General features: G+C 37.2%; 1 protein-coding gene across 5 annotated transcripts in view; it reads left to right on the top strand.

Moving 5' to 3' along the window:
• The window catches only part of LOC139983233 (uncharacterized), a 95,154-nt gene extending 82,303 nt beyond the window's left edge, over nucleotides 1–12,851 (top strand). For all 5 annotated transcript variants that reach the window (XM_071996648.1, XM_071996649.1, XM_071996650.1 and 2 more), the window contains 9 exons: nucleotides 1,889–1,975; nucleotides 3,434–3,525; nucleotides 4,428–4,639; nucleotides 5,026–5,093; nucleotides 5,981–6,045; nucleotides 6,242–6,286; nucleotides 6,698–6,721; nucleotides 10,016–10,032; nucleotides 11,139–12,851. In XM_071996648.1, coding sequence (XP_071852749.1) covers nucleotides 1,889–1,975; nucleotides 3,434–3,525; nucleotides 4,428–4,639; nucleotides 5,026–5,093; nucleotides 5,981–6,045; nucleotides 6,242–6,286; nucleotides 6,698–6,721; nucleotides 10,016–10,032; nucleotides 11,139–11,196 — 668 coding nt within the window. In that variant the 3' untranslated portion in view covers nucleotides 11,197–12,851. The remainder of the gene's footprint in view (nucleotides 1–1,888; nucleotides 1,976–3,433; nucleotides 3,526–4,427; nucleotides 4,640–5,025; nucleotides 5,094–5,980; nucleotides 6,046–6,241; nucleotides 6,287–6,697; nucleotides 6,722–10,015; nucleotides 10,033–11,138) is intronic.
• Nucleotides 12,852–25,629: the final 12,778 nt, after the last annotated feature.

Genomic DNA, 25,629 nt, shown 5'->3' on the forward strand with positions numbered 1-25,629 from the left:
GTTATGGTTTCTTTTGCAATCAGACTGTTGTCGAGGCTTACTTAGATAACTCTAGACTGTGAAATCAGTTTTCCCGATCAGGTATCTCTGCTTAATCAATTTATACTTAAATACTTCGAAGCCATTGAAATATGTGATACCTGAATAACTCGTTTAGCCTTTCCTTGCCCCACTAACGGCTATTCCATGTTCCCATCATTGGTAAGACATTGTGTAAACTCCGACTTGTAGCATGAGGGGTGGGGTGGGGGTCTTCCATTGCAATAATAGGGCAGACCATGCAAATTACATCCCCGTACACTAGCTTGAGGGTGGGATTGGGCCTCCCATTGCAATAATAGGGCATCCCATGCAGATTACACCCCCTCCCCACTATAACGAGGGGGTCAGATTGCAAACGCGTACAGTAGCATGAGGTGTGGGATGAGGGTATTCCATTGCAATAATAGGGCAGACCATGCAAATTACATCCCCGTACACTAGCTTGAGGGTGGGATGGGGCCCTCCCATTGCAATAATAGGGCATCCCATGCAGATTACACCCCCTCCCCACGTAAACTTTAATGAGGAAGGTATTCCATTGCAATAATAGGGAAGACCATGCAAATTACATCCCCGTACACTAGCTTGAGGGGTGGGATGAGGGTCTTCCAAAGCAATAATAGGGCATCTCTCACATATTACATCCCCCATATTCATTTGACTTAGCCTCTCCCAGATGTTCTTTATGACCTCTTAACCTTTCCTGGTATAGAATTCTGGAAATGTTTTCCTGTGATTCATGTTCTATCACGAGATAAATAGATGAAATAGCATATACAATTTTTTAAACTATTGACCAGAAAAAAATGGCTGCATAACTTATTCGTTAAGACACACAATCCAAAATCATACTTTAGTCAAGACTTTAGTCAACGAGATACGTTATCAGCATGTAAGATCAACACATTAAATAGCATTAATATATAAAATAACATAAATAGATGGAATAGCATAGATATATTTTTTTTAAGCTACTGACCAGAAAAAAATGACTGCATAACTTATTCGTTAAGACACACAGCCCAAAATCAGACTTTAGTCAACGAGGTATATGTTATCAATATGAACGATTTAAATATGAAATAGCATAAATCGATGAAATAGCCAAAAAACATTAAGAAGTAAAGATAGCATATATAGATGAACAGATGCAATAGATTAAACGGATGATTAAACGTAAAATTAAACGGATAAAACAGGTGAAATGAATGATTAATATATGAAATATATGAAATAGATTAAACAGATGCAATAGGTGAAGTAGATGAACTAGATAAAATAGATGAAATAGATCAGAAAGATGAAATAGATCGAATAGATTAAATATATGAAATAGATCCGATAAATTGGACAGATTTGATAGGTTAGTTATAGAGAGATTAGAAATATTAGGTATATTGATAAGATTAAATTGATTGTGCTATTTAAACGTTACTATACATGAACATGCTGACATAAAACTAGGCAATTAACAGAGCAGATTCTTTTACAGAGTATTTTAAGTCTCACGGACTAAGAACAAGTCATGCTTTGGGTGTGTTCCTATCATCAGCACTATAACAATGAGATGATAACTTTGTATATGTATGCATCATTACCTTCACATAAAGAGTGGTGCAGGTCATTTCTTTAGATCAGAGTTCAAGTTTCAATGCAGTTTCTGTGAAAACGAATGACTCACATCCCACAGATCTCAGGCGTCAAGTTATGTACATAACTATATATTATCTTACCTAACGTATGCCGTTTGAAACTTGTGTCTTAATTATTAATACTTTTATTTTCGCTGTCAGAACTACAGCTTGCATTACTCAGATAAGTAATACAGTTTATATCTTATCTACAGTAGAGCGTAATTCCAGACAAGTATGGAAAATATCACAACAGCAACTACTCAATCCGGGGGAAAAGGTGACAGAAGAAAAATTAAAAGGTGTGTAAGCTATCTATATTTAGTTGATTAATTCATGGATTATTTACAACTTTCAATAACTGTGTATTTAATTTTGATGTAAGAAGCGATGCTTTCTCAGTTTGGATTAACAACTTTTCCTGTAATGCACCTGCATATAAGTTTAACTTAAAGTGACCCAGAATGAAATAGTAACAAGTATAATGTTGCTACTCATAAATCGATTTTTGGTTTCGATAAATATCGTAACCTTTGCATTCATGATGGCGTATGTGTGTATGTATGCCTATGTATGCGTTTGTGACGCCCAGCTTGTAAACAGGATATCTCAAGAAGGGAAGTTGGACCAACTTCATGTTGTAGATGCGCCACATTGAGTACAAGAAGCCTATTGTTTTCTGTGTCATTTGGGGTAACCAGGGGTCAAAATGTGGAAACCTTGTAAACACAATATCTCAAGAAGGGAAGCTTGGGCAGACCTCATATTTGGTGTGTAAACGTACCACATGGAGCACAAGAAGCTTATTGTTTTCTGTGGAGGTCAAAGTTGATTAGGGTTACTAAGGGTCAAATTGTGAAAACCTTGTTAACGCCATAGCTCATGAAAGGAAGATTGGGCAAACCTCATATTTAATGTGTAGAAGTACCACATTCAGTACAGGAAGCCTATTGTTTTCTTTGGAGGTCAAAGGTCATTTAGGGTCGCTAGGGGTCAAATTGTCAAAACCTTGTAAACACAATATCTCAAGAAGAGAAGGTCGGACCAATTCATATTTAGTGTGCAGACGTACCACATTGAGTACAAAAAGCCTAAGGTTTTTGGTGTAGGTCAAAGGTCATTTGGGGACAACAGGTCAAATCGTGACAACCTTGTAAAAATGATATTGCAAGAAAGGACAGATCTCATATTTGGTTTTTAGATGTACCATAGTAAATTTAAGGAGCCTATTATATTTTTTGGTGGAGGTCAAAGGTCATTTGAAGTCAGCAAATGCCAAACATTTACTTCACTACCCTCTTACCTGTCTTTCCACACTAACACATCTTCCTAAACATAATATCGTAAGGGAAGCTTGGATAGATCGCATATTTGGTATGTAATTGTACCACATTGAGTACAAGAAGCCTTCATGTTGTGGGTGGAGGTCAATGGTCGTTTGAGTTCACCAGGGTCAGATTGTGAACTCACGTTTTACAAAATATTTCAACAAAGAAAGATGTTATATTTAGTATGTTGATGTATCTATCACATTAAGTGCAAGAAGCTTGTTGTTTAGGTCAATGGTCATTTCAGGACAGCATGTGTCATTGTGAATGTATTGTTTGTCACATCGCACTGCTTTTCACTGTATTACTAATATCAAGTATGTTGTACACCCTCACTATACATTACGTCAGATCCATGCAGAAAATAGCTGAATGTTACATCATAGAAACCATTATTCATTTTTGCATTCTGGTTATTTTTTCATTTTAAAGAGTGGTGTAAGAAAGTTATAATTTGGAAAGACGATACTCGAGATACACATGATGGGATAGTGGAGAGGTTGAAGGAAGCATCTGATAAACAGGTGAATTTTTTTTTTCAAAGACTTACCTTACTTTCGATAAAGTGTGAAAAAGCAATATAGAAATGATGTGGCTAAGCTTGATGTGCTTTTGTCAAACCATGATAGGTGATGGCAGGATCTGAAAATATGAGGCATTGAGAATAAATGTGACCGATACTTATAGTTGCATTCATTATTTCATTTTATCTTGTTATAATTTCAAAAAAAACATTAGCTACACTATCGAATAGGTTAATGTGTACATCTAACAAGTGATTGTCCAATATATTAAACCGTTTCAACATGTCGTCTTAATTCCTGATGTTTCGATACATTGGGTAAAATAATGGGCTTCGTAAACGCAAACGTGATGTTGAATAACTATCATGAAATATGTAAATTTGTTGCATACTTGTGAATATAATTTGTAACATTCAAATGCTAAAGTTTAAGGCGGTTAAGATGTGAATTACATGTCAAACAAATGTGTTAAATGAAAGAAAACTTTTTTTGTGGCACAGAGGTGGGCCATTTTTCTTTGGTTACCGTTCATCTCCATTGGCCAATAAACCTATTACTTCCCAATCCACAACATGTTTGGGGCTTACTTATCCAAAACTAAACCTACAGGCATTACGTAATTAAATAGAACCATCGAGCCAAGAACACCAGCTACACTAATATCAATATCACTTACTTAGCTAATTTGAGACAACTGTCATATTGCAATTTTCTGGTTTCATGTTAGGATTTATTTTACACGATAAGACACACCTTAGATTGCTATAGAAATTGTAAAGAATATTCCTGTTGGTCAATCCTTGAATTACTTTGTAACCCATCCAGATAACTAATGCTGATAATTTTTTGAGGTTCCTCATTCATTATTCTCAAAGTTATTATGTAGTTAATTTCTTGAATAGGTTGACATTGAATGGATTAAACTGCAAGACAGCTTCAAGTCAGTTGAAGATAACGGTGAAGCTGTTAATCTAAGCTCTGGAGCAGTTTTACCTCCGCTTAACAATTTAAAAAACTTGGAAATTGTAAACAAGACATGGCAGCAATTGGACATTACCGAATGGATAAATATCCTGAAATATGCCTGTCACGGACGTAAACCAACCAAGATCAAGTAAGCATAGCTATAATGATCAGTCGACTATTATTCAGATTGTCTGCGAAAGAATTACATTTATTTAATTTACCAACTTATTGAAATGATTCCTGTTAGAGTATATCTATATGTGAAGACGTTTCAGCAACATGTCGCACCATATCGTGCTTACTTACACATAATATATATATTTAGCGAATTGATTGATTTATCTACCAAAGAAATACGGTGGTGTGCTCCTTGGTTTGAGCAGGCTGAATCAGATGTGAAATGGAAACAAAAAATGATATTAAAAACAAGAATACTTGAAAAACTTCTTTGGGGACCTAATAATAAGATTAATGGACCCTTTTAGTGTATCTAATTACAACAAACTGACGAATTACTACAATTACTTCTCACAGGATTGAACTCATTCTGCTGCCGTATGACTTTGAGAACAAGTTGAGCACGTTAAAAAAGAAGCCACGCGGTAAGAATGCAGTTTAACAAATTAATCTTTACAAATAAATTGATCTTTACAAGAAACTGTCGATGAGGTGAAATGTAGTTGTGTAAATGATTGGAACTACACGATTAAGAACAACGACTAATGCGTTTATCAATATCCTGTGTTCAACAGGTTTGAGAAAATGGAGATTTGTTCACGACTTTATCTAAATTCCTAAAAGCCACTAACTTAACGACTGGTAGAGGAGCGAGTCAGTTGAGCTTAACAATCAGTTGAACAGATTATATTAACATTTCTATTGACCTCATGACTGAAAAAACACAGTCCCAGTCCATTGTTTAATCCTAAAGGGCCGCAACCAAGCAAATTGCTTTCATTTTTGTTCAGTTGATATTTTCGTCATATATGTTTTCAGGTTCTAGTTATGGGTTAAACTTTTGTTTATTTCAAGGCTTTTAAAATAAGCTTGGATTGTTATGTAAACCTGGGTGCAACTCGGATGGATATCAGATCATTAACAAATTTAAAAACTATGTTCTCCAAAGAACAATGCATCTTCCATTGGCTTCTTCTCTTCCTATTGTTAGCATATAGGCAGTACACCTACAGTTGACGACATGCACAGTCCCATGTGAAAGGGAGGTTTAACAAATATGAGTTGTGAACAGGACGCCAGTAAATTTTAATATACTTCAATATACAGAATATTACTTGTGCTACAAATACAGATGGCACAATTCATCTCTTTAATCGATAATTACTAAGTTCATCAATTGTCATCCTCAAAAAGTAAATAAATGATACATGTCCGAATGCAGTATAGACAAAACGGTCTTTTACTAAATGTTTTACATGTTCAAGTTTTCATAGATACAGACTAAAGAAACTCTTTTTACGGTCTCTTTCAGTCGAGTGGCACACTGGTGTTATATCTGCAGTACTGAGAATGAGTTACGAAAATGAACGGTGGGAGGTATGTCCTGGTAACATTATGTTATATGAAGATTTCATTTTTAAACACACTTTTACATAGTAGAAGAAAAATAACATGGTCAAATCCATTGGTTTTCACCTTAACAACACCCTTCATGTTCTTACGAAGGTCTTCTTGCATACATATAAAGCTAAATAATATTAACTCATCATAAGTTATTTGTTTATTCACACAGAGTATTGGACCACGTCCTCTGAAATATGAAGAATATGAAAAGATCGTAAGTAAACATTACTTAATAAAATATCTTTCAACCCAGTGCAAACAAGAATGTGAACAGTAGAAGTCAACAACACTAGATTCCATACAACGACTCTCACATTTTTCAAGTTTGGCCCAATCATGTTTTACATCTGGAAAAGGGGAGGGCGGTTGCATCACGGCTTTTAAGAGAGAACAGCAATATAAAGACATAACGTTTAAGTTCTGTATTAAACTTTTGTGTGATTGCCGTTGGCGAGCATATACTGCACAATATACGAACTGTGTTAGTAAATAAATACACAGAAATAAGTTCATTTCCATTTTCAGGAGAAAAAATTGCATGCACGTTTTCTCTCCGTGTTAGGTTTGCATGATCTGTGTATTTGGGTGATAATATTGAACTTCATGTCCTACACTTGTATTGCAGGTAGAGAGGGCAAATGAAGAAATGGTAAGTGAAAGGGTAGATTTATTATCTCATTATAAGTGGAAATCATGCATGTAACTTTCATCAGATTAATTTTTCCAATTATTCTACAAACAGGGAATTATTCTGTAGATGTTGTGGTAAAATTGGTAAAAATATCAAAGAAAAGATTGTACGTCAGACTTAAATGTAAGGATTTGTACATGTGTTTACAATTTGAAATGTGTATGCCACTTTCTTCTATTCAATTATGTGATCCATAATATTTGGGTTGGACGAGATATGGGTTTTTAGTGTATAAATCACTACACTTCTGCCGCTCTCTCGTTTTTCCTTTCCACAAATTGATGTGATCTCAAAAGACTCCAGGGATGGCAGTTGACTGGTGGGCTGTTCTGACGGGCGTTAGTCCCCCCCCCCTCCATCCTCTTGGCCCTGCTAAAAGACGTTTTGTAAAAATATTATGGAGCAAAAATAATCTTCAGAAACTAAAAACAATTTTAACCAGTCAATACTTGATCAGGCTTATACTTTCACAACGAGCATAGCTTCATTACACATCGGTACTGCCGTAAAATAAATGCCCGTTTTAAAACCGGACTTAATTAAAAATAATTAAATAAATAAAAATAAATAATTAAAGTAAAAATTATCGTCGAATGATCTCATTATGTTACAAATGCATACTTGATAAAATATCATTTTGTCAAAATTTCTATGTATACTTTTCGTTACCGGACATGCCTACACTGTCATACTTAATACCTGCCTTAGTGTACGTAACTTTAAACCTTACTTATTTGCTTGTTACACAAGCCGTCGAGGTATAGTTGGGATGAATCGAAATATGTAATCATAATATTGGCGGAGATAGAACATATTTTGAAATAACCAATTGTCGTTCTTTAAAGTCGACGTTTTGAGATTAAGGGACGTAATTTTGAGAAAATTTTTGAAAGTTTGAGGTAAAGTCGTTTAAATTTGCAGAAAAATAAACAGTCAAAAGTTTGAGAATATAGAAGTTTGATGTAAAATAGTCGAAATTTTGGATATAACTTTGGTAAGAAATCAAACAAGAGGTAAAAAAATTCAATGAGATCGTCATTTTGAGATGAAAAACAGAAATGTTGGGTATTACAACTTAGACTTCCGTGAAAAAAGCTGAAATTATATGAACAAAGGCGAAGTTTAGGGGTGAAGCAGTCACAATTTAAAGATAAAATGTTGAAGTATACCATCTGAAGTGGCCTAACGAAGCATCAACAAAAGTAAACTTAGTCTAGCAACCAAGGGCGGCGGAACCGGGGGGGGGCACAGGGGGCACGTGCCCCCCACTTTTCCTCAGGTTAAAAATGTGACCTTTTTCTACATAAAAATTGAGGTGTCTCAAGTTAGCAAGAGGCCAGGGAACCAGAATGAACACTCGAGAAGGGCGTTTCCGGCCATCTGAGGGGTTTGTAAAACCAAAAATTTTCTTGTACGCTCCGCGCCAACCGATGGTGGCGCTCCGCTCAGATAGTCGTGCATATAACTTTGCAAATCCTGGCTACGCCCCTGACTTTTAATGAATTTCTGTGGGTCAAACTCAAAGCTATTTCGAATGGGACAAATTTGTTAAGATATTAACATAATCCTTGTTTCCCAATTTGCACATTGGATATTGCAGTGCTAGTATATATGAATATTTCCCTTGAAGGGGTGGGGGGAGGCGTTGATGGAGTGATGTGTATACGCAAATAAGATAATACAATAAGAGTTATAAAGGGTACTAAATATAAGGCTGCATCAGTCCAATCGAGTTTCTGCAAAGTGCCCTTTGATGTCGGAGCCCCCCCCCCCTTCAGATTAAAAGTGCTTCCGCCGCCCTTGCTAGCAACAATACCCAAACTGGTAACTGGTTATGATTCTCCCCTCCCATGCAACTGCCCATACTTTTGATAGCGCCCCTATACGTACATCACTGTCCGTTGCTGTTAAGTTTGCCTTTGACTTCACAAAGGAAAAACTTCGAGAAATCTTGGTCATAGTCCCCCGTTCTAAAATGGGATCCACCGTTCTTGGACTCACGCGTAAGAGGTAGTAAACTTAATTTTATGCCTTAACTGGTCGTATTTTATGACACGTGATTCCATTACATTACCTGTACAAATTGCAACAAATTTGTTACCGCAACTAGTATATTTAGGTATAACTTTGTGTAGTAAAGTTGGTTAAGATGTAAATTGTTGTGTAGGCAAGCAATAAATACCTGCTATGTATTTGATATGCGTGGGGGAAGAAATGCTGCTAAGAAATATATACTGTTGTTTAACACAGAGTGACACGAACCTTAAAATGCATTACTACATGGTTAGTGATGTAAAATCACAGGAGTCAGAGGTAACTTTATAAAAAGAAAAGCAATTGGAAGAACTAAGTGCTAGAATATATACACTATGAAGCATTGCCTACACACCTGAAATATTAATTAGGATTCTCGATTGGTGTAGACTACATAAGATGTGTTAGGAAACCTTTGTCTCAGAAATAACACATCCGCATTTCCTGATCAAGGAGTTGAACCACATACAGGATTTAGAGTTAGAGAGGAACGACGTTGCTCATTGAAAAGAGTGATATAAATCCTCTGATATGTCTAGACAGTCTGATCAATGAGTGAATTCTCTTTCAATCTGTAGAATAAATTGTGTTGGAAATATTGGCAGAAATTATTCTTAATGTTGGAGGGATTCACAAATTATATGTACATATAAATAAATGCTCTATCAATCCTAATTTCCAGGAAGTCGAAGAACAAACAAATAGTGTGTGTGGGAGGGTGGGGGTGGTTACAAATTATGACTTTAGCAACTGACTTGTATTAACTATAAACGTAGACGGGAGTGGAGCCGACTAAGGCCTGCATGCAAACATGATTGGGGATGCCCTCATTGCCCTCCCCAACCCTCATGCCCTCCCGCCCCCTTGATGCCGCCACTACGGTTATGACTTAAAATAGTAAATATGTTCACAACAAGGTAGTTTGGTTACCATGGTGAATTTATATGATAACATGATAGAACACCAATCCTAAACTCATGCGATTACAACATTGTTAAGCTGAAAGACATTTAAGTTAGATCATTTTATAATTCATTGTATGTGTTGACTTTAAATGCAATGTGAATTATAGAATAACTCAAATCAGATCGTTACGCACGGTTTCAATGTTTCTAATGTTGTGTTTTGCTACATGAACCAAGCTAAGTGTCTTTGTTCACATATTCCATATTTTAATGTTGTCTGTGATAATATTCTTACCCATTTGTTGCTTTTCAGACCGACCAAACAGAAGTGTAAGTCTTTAAACTGCGGTTCAATTATGTATCTTATCCGAACTGATAAACCATGTTCTATATAGATTCAGAGGTCACAACATCATATATTATGTGTTGTAAACAATTTCTAACAACTACAAGTATACCTCAATACAACTGTCTTCATCCGTTCACAAACAATTAGCTACAATACAATTGTCGTCTATGTACAATCAGTAAGCTATACAGTACTAATGGCGATATCTGTGTACAATCAGTTAGCTACAATACAATTGTCGTCTGTGTACAATCAGTAAGCTAAACAGTACTAATGACGTTATGTGTGTACAATCAGTTAGCTAAAATACAATTGTCGTCTGTGTACAATCAGTAAGCTATACAGTACTAATGTCGTTATTTGTGTACAATCAGTTAGCTACAATACAATTGTCGTCTGTGTACAGTCAGTAAGCTATACAGTACCAATGTCGTTATTTGTGTACAATCAGTTAGCTACAATACAATTGTCGTCTGTGTACAATCAGTAAGCTATACAGTACTAATGGCGTCTGTTGTGTTGAATCAGGTAGCTACAATACAATTGTCGTCTGTGTACAATCAGTAAGCTTTACAGTACTAATGTCGTTATGTGTGTACAATCAGTTAGCTAAAATACAATTGTCGTCTGTGTACAATCAGTAAGCTATACAGTACTAATGTCGTTATTTGTGTACAATCAGTTAGCTACAATACAATTGTCGTCTGTGTACAGTCAGTAAGCTAAACAGTACTAATGACGTTATGTGTGTACAATCAGTTAGCTACAATACAATTGTCGTCTGTGTACAATCAGTAAGCTATACAGTACTAATGACGTTATGTGTGTACAATCAGTTAGCTACAATACAATTGTCGTCTGTGTACAATCAGTAAGCTATACAGTACATTGTCGTCATTTATTTACGATCAGGAAACTGGACCACAAATGTCGTTCTTTGTGCACATTCACTAAGCTAATGTATAGTGTTTAGAGTAATTGCTAATCACTGAGAGATGATACAATGTTTTAATGCGTGTTATAGCAATATAGCATGCATTTACTATGGTCGTATTTATTCACATATTTGAAAATTTCATTTTATTAGAGCAAAGCTTTTGGAAGACTCGGATTATGAACAATCTCCATCCGATGTGAAAGCTTGAAATTTGAAAGGCAGGAGGACGAAGTCCACATGATGCAGCTGAATCATAAATCGTTTTAACAGATAGGACTAAGAAATATCAGGAAGAATGCAGCTATGCTCGTAAAAACGAAAGAAATCTTCAATAAATTTAATACACCATATTGAGTACAAAGAGGCTATTGGTTTTGAGAATGTTGAAGGTCATTTGAGGTCACTGGAGCTCAAAATGTGTAATCATAATAAACACAATATCTCAAGAGGGGAATCTCTAACAGATCTCATACTTTGCATGTGGATGTATCACATTAAGTAGAAGGTGCCTATCATTTTCTGAGGAGGTAAAATGTTATTTTGGGTCACCAAAGGTCAAAGTTTGAAATAAAAACCTGGTTTAAGGACCTATGTGAATCTACGCGAAGGTGACGGAGTGTGTGTATAACACCTCATACGAATTGTCTGTGTTTCAATTTACAATATGCAAACTACGTTTGGAACTATTTACTTAATTCTTAGCATTTTGTTTAAGATTTTTTATTACTAAGTTTAGGGTTCTATTTTTTATCGTTTAGTATTGGGTGTTTATTACTATCTGTATTATGCTTTTGCAATAGTTTTTTAATGTACTATAGTTTCTCATACTTATTTATATTTAATTACTGACTATTCTTCAATCTTTTGTGTATTCTTTGTTAAAAACTATTTTATTATTTACATATTTCTGAATTTGTTTTGGACTATATGTGTTTAGGACTTTCATTATTATCGTTTAGTACGAGTGTTTTGTATATTGTTGCTTTAGGCTTTTACATTTTGTGCCTTATTGGTTATATGTATTTAATTTTTAGGTTTTTGTTACTATTTGTTTTTAGGTTTTACGCTTGTAACGCGCTTTGAGCAGCTTTGCTGATTATGCGCTATATAAATATTACTTATTATTATACAATCATACTCGGTATGTAGATCCAACTTGATGAGTACACGTTCAATGGTCATTTAAGATCAACAGAGGTCGAAGTCGAAACCTTTGTCAACACGATAACTTATAAAATACATCTCTTTTGAACTGCACTCTTGGTATGTGGATCCAACTTGTTTAGCCTTATAGTAATAACCCTATTGAGACATGTATAAAAAACTGTCAAATTAAAGATTTGTACTTAATAGGCAGGTTTGCATTAGTGCAAGAACCTTGCTGATCATTCGAATTCAATAATGGCAAACATGTTACGATACGGTGTGCAATGCTGTAAATTGCATAACGTTGTCAAACGAAACACGGCAGAAAATTACTAATCCGACCGGCTCTCTGATTTGATTCTACACCGGAAACGAAGGAATCTTTGCGATTATGATGGCATGTAAGAGAGAAAGAGAAAGAGCTTGATTAAATATCATACTCGGTACGCCTAGGTTGTTGATTCCCTATAGTGAGTACAGGTTGTACAAGAACTGGAACACAAGAAGTGGGGACGTCAGATATATTATGTAGATCACTGGTAAGGGTCAAATGTCTTTCAAGTTAAAATAGGTCAAAGTTTGAAATCCTTGTAAAGACAATATCACAATGATCTTAACATGGATAGATGGATCTCTCTTATCTTTTGTATGATTGTAAATATTCTTTATTTCGTAAAAAAGATGGTAAACAACGATGGCTGAATGTGTTAAAAACAAGCTTACATTTTCTTTTCTTTTTTTCATATAGTTTTGTTCTATCACAACATAAGTTAACATATAACATAGAAGGAGATAAGAACAAAAATTCTGAAAGGAAGCGTACTAAAAAATTTACATGGCTTGTCGGGTAGTGACTCCCCCTTAAAAAAATACAAAAACTTTACAATCAGAAAGGAGAACAAAAAAATCAGAACAACCCCTTCCTCTCCCTTCACTCACCTACCTCCAGAATTCCATCTCTCTACGGTTTACAGAAGACTTAAATATTTAAAGGAACATCTAGAACCTACTCATAAGAATAACTTTTAAAGCCAATGATTATTTTATTCTTAATTTTTATTTGGCGGGAGGGGGGGGGTTGAATATTTTTGTCAAGGTTATCTATTTCTTCTTACATTGTAACATTTTTTGGGGCAATTATGTATATATTTGGACGAATTCAAGAAATATTTATAGGTAGCGGAGGTGCGACTTTGCACATTTCGCAAGTGTACAACGTTATGTGGTATAGTGATCAGGTGGACTAGGCCAACCTTGCACAACCGATACAGTCAACTACAGTATAGTATAACGAGCATACGAAGACAACGTCAGAATAGGTAACCATCGTATTGACCTGTGTTATACATGAACAGTGTAAATTCAGATTAGTAATACATGGCACTATGATTATCGCCACCACCAGGACTACAGTTCACCGGTACGTGTCAGAGAACTGGAAGAATTTTAATGAAAGATTCTTGCTATATCTTGAGGCCTCCGGGGGGACAGAAAACTCAACGAGATCTCAAACGTCTATATTCCTTCATGTTATTGGTGAGGAAAGTCTTACACTAAACAATACCTTCACATTCGAAACTGCCGGTACGGAAACACTAAGTGATGTGGTCTCTAAGTCTTGAAAAAAGGTCTAACAAGCTGAGCGCTACCTATCACTGGATAGCTGACAAGTTGGCCTTTCATGGTACCATCAATTTTCCGTATCATGACCATGCAGATTGTTTGCTACGAGAGCCATGACGTTTCCTTCACTTGTAAACAAACCTCTTTGCTCAGTCGTAAACACTTTTTGTACGCTGCTCCTGTCAGGGCTAAATTGCATGCAAATTGCCTAAATTTTCTTGATGTTTGAACCACATGTGCTTCCATTCATGCTCTTAACATCCAAGCCACACAAAAAAGCAGATCCTGATTGATAACATAGCAAAACAACTGTTCTTCTGCTTCTTAGTGGCACTTTTCCTAAAGGAGAACAACAGGGCGGATTTATATATACGCTAATAGTAGTATGCAGAGCCTTATATAGAGAGAGTTGCGACAACTGAAATTTGGGCGCCATTTTGGGGCCAAATGGGCAACATACAGTATGTGTGGGAATGGGCGTTCAGGTGGATAGGGGAATTTTTCGATGGCATTGTAGAAGTGTGAGAGGGATTCTGGGTTTTATTTTTGGCCTGATAAAGTTGTGGTGCTTTTGGGCGCCGAGGCTGTGTAAGTAGGGCGTCGAGTGTCGAACGGGGGGGGGGGGGGGGAGGGATTGGCTGCGCTCAAGTTCAAGGGGATGAGGTTGGCACATTTGGAAGTTCAAATTCAACAGTTGATATTCTGGTACGGTAAAATTGTATTATGACTGGTTATATATCATATTGTAACACATATTGCACAGTTGCGGCGGAATAATGTACATTCTTCCATTGTTGCCATGGTAACCAAACAAAGCCTGTGATTGGTCAAAATTGGGATTAACTGTAACTTGAGCTAGCAATGGCTGATGAAGTTGATATTTGGACATGTGACTGGTACTGACATGGTGCACAGAATCATGAAGCTAGGTCTTTGAAAATTGGTTGCTATGGTAACTAAATGGACCAATCACATCAGGCTTGGGGCGATTACATCTGAATGTAATCGATTACGATTACTTGAGAATGTATGATTACGATTACAGCCTAAAGTTGAAGTAATCGATTACATTGTAATGTAATCGTGATTACAATCATGATTACATTGTGGTTACTTGCACAATCCTCTGCATATCTGTTTAATATAACTCTCTGCCGGGAAATAGGGCAATGAAATAGGGCAAGGGAAGGGCATTTACAGTATATACGGACAAAATTGTGGAAGTATATCTACAATTCCTACCAGGCATTACACATTTATGCCTTAACACGTTTAAGATATTTAACCCATAAGTCCAGTAAAAAATACAATTTAAACAGACAAAGAGTAAACAGACAAATACTAAAGTAAAACAAATGAAGACTTTCATGCAACACTATATTTTGTAAACTAATAATTTCTGCATAGCAGCAAAACTATAAACTGTTTTACATTATAACACCAAAATAAAACTAAACAGCTTCAATTCAAATCATCAAGTGCAAAGCAGAATGATTAATCATTTCAATGGTCTGCCAGATCGCCACCCAAATTTTCATAAATAATAATCCGAACAAGCTCATGACTCAATGGAGCCAAGCAGTTTTTCATTAGGGGGCTAGGCTAGCCCTTGGTGATTTGTATTGCACACTGTGCTTCGTAGATCCCCGATTTGTCTTGCCACGCTGGAGCCTTCAATTTAAGGAATATACCCACTAAACTTTGCAGAAATATTTTTATGCACCTTATAACAGATCTCATCCCAACATCGCAACTTTCTTGATCAGAACTTGTTAAAAATAGACCATTTTCATGCCTGAAATTTATGCTGTTTTCTGTGATGTTAACTATGCGTGTATGTACACTGCACAGTGCATCATACATAGCTGTAAGGACTGTGTGGTGTAACCCACAGACCTAGTTATCAGGGATGTAAGTGCAGCCAAAAAAAAAACGGAAAACTATTCGGAGAAACCGGGGGAATGTCGTCCTAACGCATCCTACTCCTAGCTCTGAATACTTACGCACTATCGTTATGTTAGGCTAGCTCAAAAGTATAAGCGCTCTAACACATCATACCCCTAGTTCTGACTACTTACACACTATCGTTATGTTAGGCTAGCTCCAAGTAACGAATACGTCGCAGCGAAATCCGGAATAAAAAACAGTCTCACATTTGAAAGCGATCACGAATATCGACTATCATATGCGTATCCCGTAGATTTAGCCGCTCACAAATATCACAAGCGTTATTCCGAAACTTATGTCGAGCACCAGCAGTTACGAATCAACGTGAATTAGGCAAGGTTTTTCAACGACAGAAATGAGCTATGGCGATTTGAAGTTCGCACGTACGCAACGATGTTCACATGGCACACACAATGTTGTACAGTGCAATGCGATGTGTAACAGGAAATGGTATTTTGGTTGATCGATGAGTGAAAATTGAAGTTAGCTTGCTGCAACGGGCCAGGCATTTTTGCCGCGTTGTGTATTTGATATTTGTACAATTTTGTGGAACTTTATTGGAATTAAAAAAAAACCGGATTTCCGTAAAAATACGGAAGACTTACATCCCTGTGGTTATGGACTAGGCTAGGCCTAGTGTTACGAATCTTAGTTCATTGTACTAGGCCTAGGTGAAGTACTCACATCACAAAGTTTGTGATTGGAGTTCGCCTTCCAGTGAAGCCTGTTCACTTTTGCCTCCCATGTTTTCCTCCTATCTAGGTTTGTTGGGAATCTGAAAAGTTTTGAACCGTTTTCAGGTCGATTTGAACAGCCCCACGCTGAACAGCCAGGCATTTTGTGATGGCAGCGCAGATGTTGACTGCTCGAACGTACGTTGTTGTCGATCATACGGCCAGAATTAGTTGGCCCCAAAATGGTGCCATGATGTCACGTGATCGAAAATTCCGGGACCCGAGTTGTCGCAACTCTCTCTATATAAGGCTCTGGTAGTATGCCACCTGCAACGCGTACTTCCTTTGTCATTTCTGCGTTCCATACGAAGTATCTATGCAACGCGTATCGTTGTGTTGATTTGGAGATTTATTAACCTTTTTAGTTTTGACATTCTGATAGAATAATGCTAACGCTTCGTTGTAGTTTGTAATGGCGATTCTATATAGGCTTAGAACATAAAAAGACATCGCCTACTTTACAATAGAATGTTTATTTACTTTATATGACTCAGCATGCGGCAAGGAGTACAGTAGCTACGCTTGTATTATCATGAATTCCATAACAATATGTCATAGCCTATTCAAATTGCTTGGACAATGAAGAGGCTAATTATATGTATATATATATATAGCTGCAGTAACGAGGCAGTGCTCATAATACCAAGTGGAATTTCCCAAATGTGTTAAGCAGTGAAGCCTTGAAAAGAGTGAATTGCGTTTGCGTTGAACGGCATAAAGCCATATCATTTGTACGTCTTCATACATACATTGTACATTCGACTCTAATATTGAATTTGACTTTACCCGTTTTTTTTTCTCGAAAGAGTCGGTGTAATTTTTACAACAGAGACATGCTATGGCTACCAGAAAGGTAAGAACTATACTCCTGCATTAAGAAACAAGTTTGAACGTTTTTTCGCCTATAATGACTCACGCAAGTGGGGCGACAAATCGAAGTTACAATGTAGTAACGTAAGGACTAGCTACTAATGCAGCAATACTATTGACATTTTAGGTATAAGCCCATTACCAAAATCTCTCAGCATAGCTTTTTAGTAGTACAGTACTACTATTGTAAGCATTGTTTGTATTCATATAGACTAACATTAGGGTTAATGTAATTTCAAATTTGGCCAGTGTGGTATGGATATTACATTAGGTGCTTACGTGTCAATAAGATTACTTTGTCATTTGCCCAGTTTTTAGTGCAGTGGTGTATAACAGGAAGAAAATATCCCATTCGTTTGAGAAATTTTCAAGACTTGAATTTCATTCCTTATTGCAATTTGCATGCTTCATGGTTTATTTGATATTCTATTATAGTTGTGGAATGTTAATAGGCTACCTGTTATGCTGTTCAGGAGGGAGCATTTTTAATGCTTTGTAATGTTGTATTTAACAGACCTTGATATGTTTTTATCTACTCGCTTTACTTCTATTTCAAAGTTCTTTATCATTTTATTTTGTGTTTTATTCTTATTTTTACTATGTTCTTTAAATGTTTATATGTTTGTAATTTATGTTTTCTTCAATTATAAATTTTGTTAGAGGGCCTTATTAGGGCCTCATAGCATTTTTTTTTTGTATCTCTAGATGAGTTTACCCTTGAATGGTGAAACTTAAATCTGAACGTGAATACTAAATGTTCACCTCTTCAACTAGATGATGATTGAACAAGAGAATTTGCAAACATGACTGACCAAAAGAAAATATATAACATAATATAGGCTTTCTACCTTGTAAAATGATTATAGATTCAAGTCATGTTAGAAATGACTTCACTATGATGAAGGAATGTTATGTATGTTGGTACTGTACCTGAACAACTAATTAGCGAATTTGGAAAACTTTGGCAACGCTCGATGATGGCACTTTTAATCCTCCTCTGTCCTTGCGTCTTAGAATCAGTGAATACCTTTGAACATTCACAGCAGAATATGGATGGTCTTTAGCACTCTCAGAGATGGATATATTAATTTTGCACAGTCCATGCATTCAATATCTTGTCTCATTCTTCGAGAGACATAACCAGCAAGATAGTAGAGGCAGTTTTCTTGAATATCAGTTGGATAGTTCATGAACTGAAGACTCAGTAATGTTCTGTTACCTGGTAGTCTTGGTAATGTGGTGCCATTCCTCACCGGTGGTGCTCGTCTCCTTCTAGTCTTCCGTTGAAAAATGAATTCTTGAAGGCTATCAAACATGAAACTCTTTTCTAGAAGAACTTGTTGAAATCAATGTTTTTATCAAATCACTTCTCAATGACCAAGAAAATTGTCGTGTTGTTGGATTATTGCCCCATCCACCACGTTGCCTAACTTTATTGCAAAAAAAAAAAGTGATCTTGAGAAAACTTGTGCGTTAAAATATTATGCAGCGGGTTTGTCGACTTGGTTAGCAACGTCTTGCTGAAACTTTGAGTTGACATAATAGTTATGATGATTACAACCACTGTTGTTTTCTTTCTTGTGGAATGAAGAGGGCATCCACTAACAGCTTTGAGACTTTCAAGAACTTTACAGCAGCTACTGAACCAGCCAGTCCATTCTGCCATGGAATGTTTCTCAAAGGGGCCTTTACACATTTGTCTGATGGTACCCTGGAGTTGCATTTATCAAATAGTCTATCAATGTTTCGAATGAATTCAATAGTCCCTTGGCTACCATCAAATGATGGGATCTTCATATCTTCTCTCAGAAAGTCAATGGCACCCGTAACAGAGGAACTCGGTGTCTGTACAGCTAAGCTTACATTCATTTTGAGTTTTCTCCATTAAAGGTACTTAGCTGTGTGTATTTCTCATCAATTTAAGCATGTGACATGCATCAAACATTATGTACACATTTTCATTTGGGAGGGTAGGATCAGGAAAGATTGACTGCCAATCAGGGAATGAAAGTTTAGCTCCAAGAATCTTTGCTGTGGATTGATTGGTGTAGCAGCCTTCAAATGTGAGACAATAGACGCTCCTTCTATGTTCAGTTAAAATTCCAATACATTGGTTAATCAACTGGGCTTGAGCTTGAGCTGAGAGTTTGTTAATAATGAAGTAACCCACAACATGCTTCAAGGTAGGGTAAGCCCCTACAACCTTAAACACAAGACTTTCTGTAGCAAGTTCCTCATGCCTCTGCAATTATGCCTCCATAATAAAAAATAAAAATCTTCAAATTGAGGGTGCAAAAAGTTTGATGCATGTCTACAGTCAGTCACAGTCATAAGGATGAGATGTGAGCACAAGTAGTGGCTTGAGTGTGTCGCTTGCAAATAGACTATAGAGTTCAGAACATACCTGGCTAGGTTGAGTAGGATTTGGCCTATCTCAAAACTCAGCTTACTGGCTAGGCGTATACTGCTTATGTCCTTTTGTCAAATTGCAGTGTTTGGAAGATGTAACAAATGGAAGATGTCTTTGAATATTTGAACAATTCTAGATATAGACCGGCAGCCCAGTGCACTTTGATCAAACGAACGAGGTACCAATATCTGAGTATTGGAACATTTGTGGAAAAACCCAGTATATCCAAAAGTGGATATCTGCCGTGGTCGCTCTGCTGCATGTGGCCCCTGGGGCCGGTTAAAGGGGGTCCAAAAATGCATCTGATCAAACGAACGAGGTACCACTTGAAACCAATGTCAACTTAATGCATGAATGCCACATAGTACTGAATGGCCCATGCCAGACAAATTTTCTGCTGCAAAGGGCCCGCCAGACGCCCAAGAAGGGCTCCTAAAAAAATGCATCTGATCAAACGAACGAGGTACCACTTGAAACCAATGTCAACTTAATGCATGAATGTCACAAAGTACTGAATGGCCTATGCCAGACAGATTTTCTGCTGCTAAGGGCCCGCCAGACGCCCCCAAATATGGCCCAAATGCCCATTAGCGTAGCATTGACCCAGATTAAATATGCAAGGTACCACTCAAAACCGGTTTGGAATGTTCGGGTTGATCTTACAGACTATGGAAATCATCATGCCAGACAAATTTTCTGCTACAAAGGGCCCGCCAGACGCCCCAAAAGGGCCCATAAAATGCATTTGATCAAACGAACGAGGTACCACTTGAAACCAATGTCAACTTAATGTATGAATGCCACAAAGTACTGAATGGCCTATGCCAGACAAAATTTCTGCTGCTAAGGGCCCGCCAGACGCCCCCAAATATGGCCCAAATGCCCATTAGCGTAGCATTGACCCAGATTAAATATGCAAGGTACCACTCAAAACCGGTTTGGAATGTTCGGGTTGATCTTACAGACTATGGAAATCATCATGCCAGACAAATTTTCTGCTACAAAGGGCCCGCCAGACGCCCCAAAAGGGCCCATAAAATGCATTTGATCAAACGAACGAGGTACCACTTGAAACCAATGTCAACTTAATGTATGAATGCCACAAAGTACTGAATGGCCTATGCCAGACAAAATTTCTGCTGCTAAGGGCCCGCCAGACGCCCCCAAATATGGCCCAAATGCCCATTAGCGTAGCATTGACCCAGATTAAATATGCAAGGTACCACTCAAAACCGGTTTGGAATGTTCGGGTTGATCTTACAGACTATGGAAGTCATCATGCCAGACAAATTTTCTGCTACAAAGGGCCCGCCAGACGCCCCAAAAGGGCCCATAAAAAATGCATTTGATCAAACGAACGAGGTACCGCTTGAAACCAATGTCAACTTAATGCATGAATGCCACTGGAGCAGATTAACCGGCCCCAGGGGCCACTTGCAGCAGAGCGACCACGGCAGACATCCACTTTTGGATATACTGGGTTTTTCCACAAATGTTCCAATACTTAGATATTGGTACCTCGTTCGTTTGATCAAAGTGCACTGGGCTGCCGGTCTATCATTATGGGGTATTAAATTTATTGAAGATTCCCTGTGTGTTAACGAGCAAAGCTGCATTCTTCCTTTTCTTTCTTAGTCCTTTCTGTTAAAAAAGAGAGATGATTCAGTTGGATCATACGGACGTCGTCCAACTGCCTTTCAAATTTCAAACTTTCACATCGGATGGCGATTGTTTATGATCCCAGTCTTCCAAAAGCTTTGCTCTAATTAATTGAAATATACAAATATATTTATAAATACAAGCAGAATAGGAGCATGTTTCCATTTTTATTAAAACAATGTAAACTATCTCAGTGATTAGTTATAACTCTTAATACTTACATATTGTACATTGGCTTAGTGAGTGTGCGAAAGGACGGCAAAGGACGAGATCTGTAGTGCAGTTTACTTATTGTACACAAATAACGTCATTATTACTGTAGCTTATTGTTTGTGCACAAAGTAAAACATTTTTACTGTAGCTTAGTGATTGTACACAAAGTAAGACATTAGTACTGTAGCTTATTGACTGTGAACAAAGTAAGACATTAGTAATGTAGCTTATTGACTGTGCACATATGACGACATTAGTACTGTAGCTTATTGGCTGTGCACATATGACGACATTAGTACTGTAGCTTATTGACTGTGCACATATGACGACATTAGTACTGCAGCTTATTGACTGTGCACATATGACGACATTAGTACTGCAGCTTACTGACTGTGCACATATGACGACATTTGTACTGTAGCTTATTGACTGTGCACATATGACGACATTAGTACTGTAGCTTAGAGATTGTACACAAATGATGACAAGGGTACAGTAGCTTAGAGATTGTACACAAATGATGACGTTAGTAATGTAGCTTATTGACTGTACACAAAGTAAGACGTTATAATACTGTAGCTTATTGACTGTGCACATATGGCGACATAAGTACTGTAGCTTATTGACTGTGCACATATGACGACATTAGTACTGCAGCTTATTGACTGTGCACATATGACGACATTTGTACTGTAGCTTATTGACTGTGCACATATGACGACATTAGTACTGTAGCTTAGAGATTGTACACAAATGATGACAAGGGTACAGTAGCTTAGAGATTGTACACAAATGATGACGTTAGTAATGTAGCTTATTGACTGTACACAAAGTAAGACGTTATAATACTGTAGCTTATTGACTGTGCACATATGGCGACATAAGTACTGTAGCTTATTGACTGTGCACATATGACGACATTAGTACTGTAGCTTATTGGCTGTGCACATATGACGACATTAGTACTGTAGCTTATTGACTGTGCACATATGACGACATTAGTACTGCAGCTTATTGACTGTGCACATATGACGACATTAGTACTGCAGCTTATTGACTGTGCACATATGACGACATTTGTACTGTAGCTTATTGACTGTGCACATATGACGACATTAGTACTGTAGCTTATTGACTGTGCACATATGACGACATTAGTACTGTAGCTTATTGGCTGTGCACATATGACGACATTAGTACTGTAGCTTATTGACTGTGCACATATGACGACATTAGTACTGTAGCTTATTGGCTGTGCACATATGACGACATTAGTACTGTAGCTTATTGACTGTGCACATATGACGACATTAGTACTGTAGCTTATTGGCTGTGCACATATGACGACATTAGTACTGTAGCTTATTGACTGTGCACATATGACGACATTAGTACTGCAGATTATTGACTGTGCACATATGACGACATTAGTACTGCAGCTTATTGACTGTGCACATATGACGACATTTGTACTGTAGCTTATTGACTGTGCACATATGACGACATTAGTACTGTAGCTTAGAGATTGTACACAAATGATGACAAGGGTACAGTAGCTTAGAGATTGTACACAAAGTAAGACGTTAGTACTGTAGCTTATTGACTGTGCACATATGACGACATTAGTACTGTAGCTTATTGACTGTGCACATATGACGACATTAGTACTGTAGCTTATTGGCTGTGCACATATGACGACATTAGTACTGTAGCTTATTGACTGTGCACATATGACGACATTAGTACTGTAGCTTATTGGCTGTGCACATATGACGACATTAGTACTGTAGCTTATTGACTGTGCACATATGGCGACATTAGTACTGTAGCTAATTGGCTGTGCACATATGACGACATTAGTACTGTAGCTAATTGGCTGTGCACATATGACGACATTAGTACTGCAGCTTATTGACTGTGCACATATGACGACATTAGTACTGCAGCTTATTGACTGTGCACATATGACGACATTTGTACTGTAGCTTATTGACTGTGCACATATGACGACATTAGTACTGCAGCTTATTGACTGTGCACATATGACGACATTTGTACTGTAGCTTATTGACTGTGAACATATGACGACATTAGTACTGTAGCTTAGAGATTGTACACAAATGATGACAAGGGTACAGTAGCTTAGAGATTGTACACAAAGTAAGACGTTAGTACTGTAGCTTATTGATTGTACACAAAGTAAGACGTTATAATACTGTAGCTTATTGACTGTGCACATATGGCGACATTAGTACTGTAGCTTATTGACTGTGCACATATGACGACATTAGTACTGTAGCTTATTGGCTGTGCACATATGACGACATTAGTACTGTAGCCTATTGACTGTGCACATATGACGACATTAGTACTGCAGCTTATTGACTGTGCACATATGACGACATTAGTACTGCAGCTTATTGACTGTGCACATATGACGACATTTGTACTGCAGCTTATTGACTGTGCACATATGACGACATTTGTACTGTAGCTTATTGACTGTGCACATATGACGACATTAGTACTGTAGCTTAGAGATTGTACACAAATGATGACAAGGGTACAGTAGCTTAGAGATTGTACACAAAGTAAGACGTTAGAACTGTAGCTTATTGATTGTACACAAAGTAAGACGTTATAATACTGTAGCTTATTGACTGTGCACATATGGCGACATTAGTACTGTAGCTTATTGACTGTGCACATATGACGACATTAGTACTGTAGCTTATTGGCTGTGCACATATGACGACATTAGTACTGTAGCTTATTGACTGTGCACATATGACGACATTAGTACTGCAGCTTATTGACTGTGCACATATGACGACATTAGTACTGCAGCTTATTGACTGTGCACATATGACGACATTCGTACTGTAGCTTATTGACTGTGCACATATGACGACATTAGTACTGTAGCTTAGAGATTGTACACAAATGATGACAAGGGTACAGTAGCTTAGAGATTGTACACAAAGTAAGACGTTAGTACTGTAGCTTATTGACTGTGCACATATGACGACATTAGTACTGTAGCTTATTGACTGTGCACATATGACGACATTAGTACTGTAGCTTATTGGCTGTGCACATATGACGACATTAGTACTGTAGCTTATTCACTGTGCACATATGACGACATTAGTACTGTAGCTTATTGGCTGTGCACATATGACGACATTAGTACTGTAGCTTATTGACTGTGCACATATGGCGACATTAGTACTGTAGCTAATTGGCTGTGCACATATGACGACATTAGTATTGTAGCTTATTGACTGTGCACATATGACGACATTAGTACTGCAGCTTATTGACTGTGCACATATGACGACATTAGTACTGCAGCTTATTGACTGTGCACATATGACGACATTTGTACTGTAGCTTATTGACTGTGCACATATGACGACATTAGTACTGCAGCTTATTGACTGTGCACATATGACGACATTTGTACTGTAGCTTATTGACTGTGAACATATGACGACATTAGTACTGTAGCTTAGAGATTGTACACAAATGATGACAAGGGTACAGTAGCTTAGAGATTGTACACAAAGTAAGACGTTAGTACTGTAGCTTATTGATTGTACACAAAGTAAGACGTTATAATACTGTAGCTTATTGACTGTGCACATATGGCGACATTAGTACTGTAGCTTATTGACTGTGCACATATGACGACATTAGAACTGTAGCTTATTGGCTGTGCACATATGACGACATTAGTACTGTAGCTTATTGACTGTGCACATATGACGACATTAGTACTGCAGCTTATTGACTGTGCACATATGACGACATTAGTACTGCAGCTTATTGACTGTGCACATATGACGACATTTGTACTGTAGCTTATTGACTGTGCACATATGACGACATTAGTACTGTAGCTTAGAGATTGTACACAAATGATGACAAGGGTACAGTAGCTTAGAGATTTTACACAAAGTAAGACGTTAGTACTGTAGCCTATTGATTGTACACAAAGTAAGACGTTATAATACTGTAGCTTATTGACTGTGCACAT

Source organism: Apostichopus japonicus, chromosome 16 (genome assembly GCF_037975245.1).
Source record: "Apostichopus japonicus isolate 1M-3 chromosome 16, ASM3797524v1, whole genome shotgun sequence".
NCBI lineage: Eukaryota > Metazoa > Echinodermata > Holothuroidea > Aspidochirotida > Stichopodidae > Apostichopus > Apostichopus japonicus.